At 42.7% G+C, this 10,318-nt stretch overlaps 2 protein-coding genes across 3 annotated transcripts; both read left to right on the top strand.

The window, feature by feature from the left end:
• The first annotated feature begins 1,498 nt into the window (after positions 1–1,498).
• LOC120044606 (ankyrin repeat domain-containing protein 54) lies at positions 1,499–4,047 on the top strand. 2 transcript variants are annotated; one of them, XM_038989278.1, is made up of 8 exons: positions 1,499–1,529; positions 2,452–2,499; positions 2,613–2,711; positions 2,840–2,911; positions 3,090–3,137; positions 3,225–3,349; positions 3,444–3,551; positions 3,707–4,047. In XM_038989278.1, exons 1-8 carry the CDS (start codon positions 1,517–1,519, stop codon positions 3,779–3,781), a joined length of 588 nt encoding a protein of 195 aa, XP_038845206.1. In that variant the 5' UTR covers positions 1,499–1,516; the 3' UTR covers positions 3,782–4,047. The 2 variants fall into 2 exon arrangements, with proteins under 2 accessions (XP_038845206.1, XP_038845205.1); XM_038989277.1 differs by lacking the exon at positions 1,499–1,529 and adding an exon at positions 1,536–2,108.
• Positions 4,048–4,299: 252 nt separating this feature from the next.
• Positions 4,300–10,255, top strand: LOC120044605 (HMG box-containing protein 4-like). Its single transcript, XM_038989276.1, has 13 exons — positions 4,300–4,362; positions 5,074–5,155; positions 5,306–5,442; positions 5,530–5,605; positions 5,721–6,314; positions 6,449–6,652; positions 6,785–6,981; positions 7,157–7,238; positions 7,337–7,401; positions 7,544–7,643; positions 8,878–9,053; positions 9,231–9,353; positions 9,528–10,255. Exons 2-13 carry the CDS (start codon positions 5,119–5,121, stop codon positions 9,570–9,572), a joined length of 1,836 nt encoding a protein of 611 aa, XP_038845204.1. The 5' UTR covers positions 4,300–4,362; positions 5,074–5,118; the 3' UTR covers positions 9,573–10,255.
• The last annotated feature ends 63 nt before the right edge of the window (positions 10,256–10,318 follow it).

The following is a 10,318-nucleotide window of genomic DNA, read 5'->3' as shown; positions in this document are numbered from 1 at the left end:
ATTTGTTGGATCCATTGAAACCCGCAAACATATGTTTGGTTATTTTGTTCAGTAGTGTGTATAGCAGTGGTTCTCAACTTTTTTGCGTACTGGAACCCCTGCATATTTTGAGGCAAGGCAGGCAAGGTTTTGAGAGGTCCTCAGGGACCTCCACTCTATATTATATGTAAACTTACTGGAAACCTTGTGGTACTGACTACATTCATTACACTTTTTTATTTCACGGACCCCTTGCAATTAGTCCATGGACCCCTGTTTGAGAACCCCTGGTGTAATTGATATTTGTTCTTTTGTTTAGTAGTTTTTAGTACATGACAGTACACTTACAAATTATTTATTTCATGTTATTTTATTTAAAATTGCATACTTTGTGCGACATACTTGTCCATAGCTGCTGTTTGAAGAGTTGAGACACTGACTGAAGGATATTTTGTTTGATTTATTTGGGTTTTTCATTGAAGTAGTTATTTTGCTTTTAGAACTGTACTTATTTTAAGCTTTTTGTTCTTGTAAAGATATTGTAGTAGACTCAGGCCAGTGGCACATTTAATGACTATATAAATGTATCAGAAAAAGTAAAATTAAAAGGTCAATTCAATACGGAGACCAACTTTGTGATGGTTCTCAATGGAAATTCTTTTAGATGTGATCACACCATGTTCATTGTATTTATGAAAACTACACCCATACAGTGTACAGTACCATTGCTACCTACTGGCCTTTCTTGATATTGCTGGATGTAAGTACGAATACCTGCATACATAGTGGACTGGTAAGGAGCACTGCTATAACTATTATTAGTAGTAGTATTATAATGATTTAAACATTTGAACAAGTTGGGAAACCCCTTCAGTTAACTACTGTACCTATCAATTATTCAGTTGTAGGAATTATGGTTCCTCAATATACATTTAACATATTACAACGTAGGCTATGTGTTACAGCACTACTTTTGGTGTCCCCCTCAGGAATTGCTCTTGAGAAAATGTCATGTAATTGTCCCCTCCAAGGTTGATATCAGATTTTCGCCCCTGGTTATGGGCAAATAATATATCTTGAATTTCTTCACTCTAAATCGTATCTGCTCTCAAGATTTCTTGAGTGTAAAATCATCCATGATTTTATTCATAATATCAAATTTTATGAAAGATATTACATGTTCTTTGCTTCCCCCCCCCCCACACACACACACACATTGAAGTTGAAACGCATAATGGTTAAGGTAAAGGTTAAGGTTATGGTCCCAAGGAGCTCACGTAGAACTAACCCGAAATTGAATACTGTATCACACATCCCGCGTGTCCCGCTTGCTCATTGGCTTTTTTAGCACGGGGGTGGGTGCTTTGTGTCGAGAGAACGAACAACGTAGGCTCTGATTGGTAATGGTCCTTGTCAACGTCCCTCTTTACAATGGGAGCGCATTTTACTGCTTGTTCTCGTGAGAATTTAAATAATGAAACAGGAGACATTTTGGTTCTTGTAACAGGGACGCATCTTGAATTCAAAGCATGAACATATGAGCCACAATGGTAAATATGCGTAGAATAGATTATGTATTGATGTTCTAGAGCCAGCGATGTCAACCGAGTAAATAAACGACGTATTCAAAGTTGCAAGTCAGTTCATCAACATAAATGACTATTTTCGTAGCTCCTAGTACTGGCTTGCGAACGAGAATCATTTTGAAGAGAGAAACGCCAAAATAAATATTCCACATGAGTCGGTGAAAATGGACGGGTGGAGTCCAATTGTTGCAACAGCTTCTGACGATGAACGTTCAAGCTCGGAGGGTGAATGCACCGTGGGGACTGAACCAAAAGAAGCGGAGGAGAAAGAGGGTGAACTAAAGATAAATGAGGAGAGGATGGATGGAGGTGCTGCTGGGGGATTTGGGATAACTGGCTTTGGAGAGGGCACGGTGAGATTGAGTCGTACGGGACAGACCGCTGAACAAGAACTTCGGTACCTCCACTTGTTATGGGAACCCAGTCGAGTTGGATCAGTGGCGGGTGTGGCGAGCAGCAAACCCGGGAAGGTGACAGGGTGTAGAGCGAGGCGACACGGGAGAGCACGGCGACATGTGGGGCCCATTGGAAAAGATATTTATGGTACAGAAACTCCACACACTCAAAATTGGAGAGAAAAAAATTGGGTTGATGGAGAGAGCCGTGAATTACACACCCAATCATGAGGTGTGAATAGTGTAAAGCTGTATGAATGTTGCAATCATGAGGTGTGAATAGTGTAAAGCTGTATGAATGTTGTGGAGGGACGGGATGTCATGCAAGGCATCTGCCTATGGCTCCTGAACTTTGACAAAAGTATCATCAGTATGCATTATACTAGCCTAATACATCAGACGGTGATAGGCATGTCAACACTCAAAGCACAGAGTTTAGCATTCTACCTGATGTTTACCTAACCTTTGGCTTGTTTGTTCATTCTCTCTAGCGGTGAAGAGGTTCCGAGAGGCTGCCAATGGCAACGACATTGATACAGGTAGGCACTGAAGAGAACTATCGGAACATCAACTATTGTAAGACTCAACAAGACCAAGTAATATATGGTATCCCTTTCAGGTGTTTAACGTTTCTGTCTCTTTTTTTATCCAGTGCGCAGGCTTCTTCTAGAAGACATAGACCCTTGTGCAGCAGATGACAAAGGAAGAACAGCCCTCCACTTCTCCTCCTGTAATGGCAACGAGAGCATCGGTAAGTCAAACTGAGAAGTGCAAGGGGCTCATGATTCATTACTCAACAGTAATGACATTGTTATGAACTGATAATAATCACAGCAGCATTACTGTGAACAAAGTATTAACTTGTCCCCTTCCTTCCAGTGCAACTTCTTCTGAGCTACGGCGCTGACCCTAACCAGCGGGATGGCCTTGGGAACACCCCTCTCCATCTGGGTAAGAACAACACATGGCACTGAAAGTATAGCATTTGGTTCAGGGGTGTACAACATTGCTACATTAGGTCCCAATGGCAGAAAAGTAAAAGATGAACAATTTATTTTGATTTAACTTTTCCATATCTGAATAATGTATATTTTCCAAAATCTTTCCACTTCTGCGCCTGTCTCTGCAGCGGCCTGTACCAACCACGTGCCTGTAATTACCACATTGCTGAGAGGAGGTGAGAAGCCATACTGTATGAAGACACATGGACATACATACTGTACACCTGCTAATGATAACTTGTTAATGTTGTGTTTCTGTTCAGGAGCACGTGTGGATGCCCTAGACCGAGCAGGAAGGACCCCCCTGCACCTGGCACGCTCCAAACTCAACATCCTGCAGGAAGGAGACTCGAGGAGTATAGAAACTCTTAGAGGGGAGGTCACACAGGTAATAAGGGGTTATTACAACAGCACTATGTAAACATTAGTATACCAACATTTATTTGTGCAGTCTGAAATTCTCTCTCTCCATGGCTCTGTAGATCATTCAAATGCTGAGGGAGTACCTGAATGTGATGGGACAGAGTGAGGCCAGAGAGAGACTGGATCATATCTCAACACAGCTGCAGCACACACGCACCAAAGAACAGGTAAGAGACATTTGTGTTTAACTCACTCTCTCTCACACACACACCTGTTTTTTTTGGCATTGAACCAAATGGTAACACAACCAATTGGTATCATTCTTATTACAAGAATGAATGAGTCTTCATTGGTGACAATTATGGCTTCTCTTCTGTTTCAGGTTGATGAGGTAACCGACTTGCTGGCCAGCTTCACGTCACTCAGTCTACAGAAGCAGAATTTGGGGGATAGGTAGAGGGGGATCTCTTTGTGGATACATTCTTTTGTTTATGGCGGGGTAATGGGAATACTACTGTGATAAAGTAAATAAAAAAAATCTTTATGAACTCATTACCCTTGATTGTTGTGTTGGTCTTCCTCTCAACATCTTTGTGTACCTGCCTTTTTTTCTGTTGCCTTGCATGTGTTGTACATGAATGTTTACTGTAAAAATTAATCATGGTCATTGTTGTAAATGGTTGTAACAATCTGAGTTAATGGATTAATAAAAAAAATTGGAAATATTTGTTGCCTCTGCTTTATAAGAAAAAGACGGTGTAACATCAATATGCATTGTCAGTTAATGCAGGTATCATTATCCATTCATAGAATTAGTAAATGAAAAGTAATTGTTACATATTGGTTACAATATCTTGAAATTAATAGACGCAATGTATATTTCCAGCCAATTGACATTGTGCACTGCAATAACGTACACGATTTCATTGTTGTGATTCGCTACATCCCAGTCAAGTCCCTCCCCCTGCCGACACTCATCGTTGTAGACTGATATCAAAGATGGCGACTGGAACCGCGTAAATTGGTGAATCCGGAGAGGTAGTAAAATTACATATAATTTACATTTCTTCTCTCTTTGCGACAGTAAAATTCACATATTTTCATCTCAGCATACTAAAACAGAATTTATGAACCAAATGCATGAAAATGTATTTATTTGTCCGTTTAGACTGACATAGGCCTAGCTGCACCAGAAGCCACGGACTGCTATTGCAGTACCTTCCGGATAACCCAGCACATAATCAGCAATACGAGTTAGAAGAGGTTGCACATTTTGGGAGTTAGGGACTCTCAGCTAATGAAAGGGGGTGTGTTTGTGTATTTTTTCGAAAGTAGGCGGGAATTTATCCTTCAATTGCCTAAACACACTTCAGTTTTGTAATGTATCTATTATTACTATAGGCTCAAGCATGCCATTTATCAGTGTAGACGGTTATCCAAAGTTTAAGGAGAGACAGCAATTGAATGTCCTCTCTCATCACCCATATGTGGTGGCGAGTTGTAACAAGGCAGTTCTTGCTTTTTGAAGGGGCTTACTCAGTTTGATCAATTTGGTGTTAAAATACTTCTTTATTGTTGTCTGTCTCTTATTTTTGACATCCTTCCGTTCACAGTGAAATGTAAATATCCTGTATTTTGCAGTAAAACTGCTCCAAGTCACAAGTTGCATGTCAGTGTTATATTGGCTGAGTCAGTGGTTGATGTTTCCTCCATATCCTTATGACTGTTCTAATATCTTGCTTTTGTTAGTGACACAGAGAGACGAGCAACCCTGTTGAGGAGAAAAGAGAGATCATGGCTTTTGAGGAGATCAAGAAGAAAGGAGTAGTTGGTAATTTGTGCCAGTTCTTTCCTCTTGTGCCTCTTATGTTATTTTGGAGAAATCTGTCAATAATTTAGTTATTAAAAGTCATCATCATCATTCCAATTGTCATGCAATGCCTGATGTTCTCAGTGTGCATTACAACTCTCTCTTTCTCAGAGGTAGGGATGGAAGGGGAAGTGGGCCTTGTGGCTGGTCGCAGTCAGAGAGAGAAGAGGAGATCATACAAGGACCTGCTTAGAGAGGAGGAGGAGATTGCTGCACAGGTCCGCAAGTCCTCCAAGAAACGGCCCAAGGTAACAGCAGAACACTGGTTTCAAAATGTAGTGCCATGTAGTTTCTGTTGGTTGTAAATTTAGTCAAATCCTGACTTTTTCATTTAGGACTCAGAACTTTTCTTATTGGGAGGGGACCCCCACAAGAAGAAGAAAAAGCACAATGAAGACTACTATTACAGAGGTAAGGGAGGAAGGAATTCTGCTCTGTCAATAAAAAATATTGAATTATTTGCGTGAATTTTATGCTGAACCGATTCATTATGTTCTCACTCTCCCTTCACTATGTTCTTTACCAGACCAGCAATTCTCAGGCCCACCTCCCCACAAGAAGAAGCGAAAGTCGTCAGACCACTCCCCTTCCCTGTCCTCCTCGTCTTCCTCCCATCCCACAGACACAGCCATGGGGCTCCTACAGGCCATCACCTCCCCTATGGCCACTGGCTCAGACCCAAGCCCACACCTGCACAAGAAGCCCTCCTACCCCTCCTTCTCTTCCTCCCACTCCTCCAAAGACCGCAAACGTGATGGGAGCACCGGAGGAAGCAAAGGCAGCCACTCCTCTCATTCCCGCCCTATGTCCTCATCCTCCTCTTCCAAAAAGCACTCCTCCTCCAAGTCGTCGTCTCTGTTCCATGGTGGTACCGGTACCCCTAAAGGAGATCTCCTGAACATACGTGAGCCGGATGGGCTGAGGATGAAGCTCATGGTCTCGCCTAAGGAGAAGGCCGAAGGAGAGGGCTTTCCCTTCCCTCCCCACTCCTCCTCATCCTCAAAAGGGGGGATAAAAAAGGAGAAGGACAGAGACCGGAAGCAGCTCTCTAAAGTCCCCAAGAAGATGCAGCAGAGCCGAGATCCACTGCCTGTTGTGGGGAAAGAAGTGGAGGTGGAGGGTAAGATTGCCTTTGGCTAGATTTATCGCTATGAGAGACATTATTAGAAACACATTTGTATGTGCCCTTAACCACTTTTCCTGTATTTGTGTTGATTCCTGCATGAACCCTATGTCCTCTCTCTTGTGTGTCAGGGCACTACGGTGGGGGTATGGGGGGAGACAGCTCCTCCTCAGGGGGCGAACTGGAGGCAGGAGAGCTGGTGATAGACGACTCGTACAAGCATCTGTCAAAGAAAAAGAAGAAGAGCAAGAAAAGCAAGAAGAAAAGGGAGAAAGAGAAGGACAGGGAGAAAGACAAAGGCGGGAGAGAGAAGAAGCACAGCAAAGGATCAGGAGGTGATTAGAAACTTTTGGAACGCTGCCTCTAGTCTGCCTTAGTCCTATTGCAGAAAGATGTTTAACATTGGTTACTTCAACAGTTACTTTTATTATGCATTCTAATATGTGCTCCTTGTATGCTTTCTCCAGGGGACCCATCGAGAGGCCACACGCATACCCATGGCTCAGCCAATCACTCTGCAGCTGGTGGAATGTATGCCATGGGGGCCCCGATCCCTACTCCCATCCTTACTCACCATCATCAAAGTAATGAAGTAGCAATGATGGAGAAGAAGAAAAAGAAGGAGGAGAGGGAAAGGGAAAAGCACGAGAAGGAGAAAGATAAGGTAAGAACCAAAACAGATTGGTAGTTTAGGCTTTTAGACAGTGTTTCCTGCATTTTGTACAGTATATATATGTACAGTAAATATCAAATTTGATTGGTCACATACACTGATTTAGCAGATGTTATTGCGGGTGTAGTGAAATGCTTATATACTCTGCTCTTCTCCTTTCTCTCAGCCCAAGAAGAAGAACACAACAGCGTACCAGGTGTTCTGTAAAGAGTACAGGGTCAACATCAATGCAGAGCAGCCGGGACTAGGTGGGCAGAGTTATCCCTTTTTATAATTACATTGTAACTATTAATGATTGTGGTACATATGCTATACAAAACCTAAAGAAAGACTTTACTGTTTGCAGTGTTTGGAGAGCTGAGCAAAAAGTTGGCAGAGGTGTGGAAACAGCTCCCAGAAAAAGATAAACTGGTAAGTTTCACTTGAAATTACCAATTTAAAAAGAGATTTGATTGATAATTCTATAAACATTTGAAATCAATTTAAGAATGGCCCGCCAGCACTATGCTATGAGTCATGGTCCATGGCCTAAATTGCTTCTATATACACGTAGGTGTGGAAGCAGAAAGCTCAGTACCTGCAGCACAAGCAGAACAAAGCTGAGGCCACCACAGTCAAACGCAAGAGCTCCACAGATGGAGTCAAAAGCAAAGGTAAGAGCTAGGGATGCACGATAAATCGGTGAGCATATCGGAATCGAACGATATTAGCTAAAAATGCCACCATCGGAATCGGCCCGATGTCTAGTTTAATGCCGATGTGCAAAATCGATGTCAAAGCTGACGTGCATACGTATATAAGTAGATGACGTAATGATGCCACAAAAAATACGGCGCTACACAGAACAAAAGCAGAAAAATACTAAGTGCACACTTCCAACAACTAAACAAGTTCAAGTTGAGCAGTCATTTGAAAGAGTAAGAACATTTCAGCGAGACAACTCAAAGGCGAAATCCATTAACGCCAAGATAATGGAATTCATTATGCTACTTGCTATGTGTGTCACGACTGACATTTGGACCAGCGATGTCAGCCCCATGAGCATGCTGAGTCTGACAGCAGTGTTTCAACGAGGATTTCCTACTGAGGAAAGCTGTATTGCATGCTCAAGAATGTGCTGGTTCTCATACCGCTGCTGCCATTTCAATGGCACATGAGAACATGTTTGAAACATGGAAACATGAACCCACCCCTAGTGCCATTCGAACAACTGACTGGAAAAATAAGCTAATCAACTGTGTCTGCAGCAGATACCCTCTGTCACGGCATTGAAACGCCTGCTCAACAAAACTGCCCACACCGACCGTGGGGTTATAACTTAGGCTGTGAACAAGCAATTCGGTGGCATTCTCTCTGAGCCTCTTTACTGTCACCACCATGCTCAATGCTAGGTACAAGGACTGCTACTTTGATGCAGAAAAACAGGGTTTACGTGAAATGTAATGACGCTGGGTCAATTGTGCGCTGCCCTATGGGACTCTCAATCACAGCCGGATGTGATACAGCCTGGATTCGAACCAGGGACTGTATTGATGCCTCTTGCACTGAGATGCAGTGCCATAGACCGCTGCATCCATGTGTGTGCGTTAACTATTTAACTATACTAGAATGCTTAAAAGGCGCTAAAATGTTAAATATCGCTATTGGTTTTTTTGGGCAAGGAAAATATCAGATATCGGTATCGACCAAAAATGTGATATCGGTGCATCCCTAGTAAGAGCCCATCTGCAGCCACATTGGCCTTGCAGCTCTATCAGCTTTGACAGTGATACCAAGTCAATCAGTAGTCCTGTCCCTTCTCTATGCTGCTTTATCTCTCTCTCAGTAGCCCACAGGACACTCATGGTCAGTTGGTCACTGCGTGTGTTGTATTTGTGTGTGTCTCAGGCTCTATGAAGGGCATGGGGCTGGGAGCAGGGCTGGTGTCCCCCAACCGGGCGTCTGTGGGTGTGTCCCTGTCACCAGCACGGGTCCCTGATGTCGACCCCATCGATGCGGCCGCCCACCTGCAACTACTGGGAGAGTCCCTGTCCCTCATCGGCCACCGATTACAGGAGACAGAGGTACACACACACACCAACCACCTATTCCTTGTATCTTTTAACTTAGCTCTTGTGTCCAAACGTACTCTCTTCACCTATAACAGAAATGTCTCATTATCACTTCATATGAGTAAAGACTGAACAAAGATTTGTGTGTGTGACCACTAGACTAACTGCCTCTGATCTCACCTCACTCAGGGGATGGTGGCGGTGTCAGGCAGTCTCTCTGTACTGCTGGACTCCATCTTGTGTGCCCTGGGACCCCTGACCTGCCTCACAGCACAGATCCCCCAGCTCAACGGATGTCCCCGCCAAGTCTTGGTAAATCACTCACACCTTGCCATCTATTTGAAATGTTGTTCTGAAAGGTTTCATCTCCCACTTGGGCTGTAAAGTAAAAATATGTGGCTGTAGTGACAGCACTTTGTGTGACAGCAAGTGTGTTGCATAAGGCCAGCTTGAAACATTTCTCTCCTTCTTTTATGTCTCTTTCAGTCCAACACCTTGGACAACATTGCCTACATCATGCCAGGGCTGTGAAGCCAACAGAAACATTTCCTTTCCCGTCTACTGAGTGTCCTCGCCATGAAGTAAAACGTTTGGAGTGAGAGTGCCCATTATAGAAGCGTGGCTTGGGACTATTATTTATGCAGCAAGGCATTGGAAAATGTGGATATTAATAGTTTCAACATGTTTTTAAATGTATTTTAAAATGTGTTAATTTCTTATTTTTTACTGAAACCATTTTAATGAACACTCTTTTCTTTCCCTCTGGCATGTCTGTTAGCATCTTCAGATTTAACTGTATGTTCTTGTGCGTGTGGGAATGTGTGCGGGCGTGTGTGTTTTCTGTGTGTATACAGTATCTCCAGAGGCTAGTTTTTACTCAAACGGACAAGCCAGGGCCCAAGTCCACCATTGTTCCTCTTCCATCAACATACCATGAAAATAATATATTTTGACAACTATTCATGTTTGTTTTACCAGTTAATTGCATAATGACTTGCTCTTTTGTATATATGCTATTTTACTGAGTATTAAGGTTTAGATTTTGATTGTAGAATGAAATTTGTATACGGTAGAAACATTTTGAGGCAACTGCAATCAAACTACTGTTCTGGTATTTGTAGCTTTTGAAGCACAAAGCTGTAAGCCACATTTTCATTAATACATTTCTTCCTCTGAGTATACAGTATGGAAATGTTGAAAATAAAAATGACAGTGTCAACATGCAGACTGAGCATAGCAGACTTATATGACTGGTATGTACCACCACCATCTTTTTT

Source organism: Salvelinus namaycush, chromosome 3 (genome assembly GCF_016432855.1).
Source record: "Salvelinus namaycush isolate Seneca chromosome 3, SaNama_1.0, whole genome shotgun sequence".
Classification (NCBI taxonomy): Eukaryota; Metazoa; Chordata; class Actinopteri; order Salmoniformes; family Salmonidae; genus Salvelinus; species Salvelinus namaycush.
This window is presented reverse-complemented; position numbering and strand designations above follow the sequence as displayed.

What these genes read in the sequence shown, in the direction of transcription:
- LOC120044606 (XM_038989277.1), top strand. Translation starts at nt 1,730, where the DNA reads ATGGACGGGTGGAGTCCAATTGTTGCAACAGCTTCTGACGATGAACGT. An exon ending in TGGCAACGACATTGATACAG is followed by an intron (nt 2,500 to 2,612) that starts GTAGGCACTGAA and finishes TTTTTTATCCAG; the next exon opens with TGCGCAGGCTTCTTCTAGAA. An exon ending in TTAGAGGGGAGGTCACACAG is followed by an intron (nt 3,350 to 3,443) that starts GTAATAAGGGGT and finishes ATGGCTCTGTAG; the next exon opens with ATCATTCAAATGCTGAGGGA.
- LOC120044605 (XM_038989276.1), top strand. Translation starts at nt 5,119, where the DNA reads ATGGCTTTTGAGGAGATCAAGAAGAAAGGAGTAGTTG. An exon ending in CAAGAAGAAAGGAGTAGTTG is followed by an intron (nt 5,156 to 5,305) that starts GTAATTTGTGCC and finishes TCTCTTTCTCAG; the next exon opens with AGGTAGGGATGGAAGGGGAA. An exon ending in TCCCAGAAAAAGATAAACTG is followed by an intron (nt 7,402 to 7,543) that starts GTAAGTTTCACT and finishes ATATACACGTAG; the next exon opens with GTGTGGAAGCAGAAAGCTCA.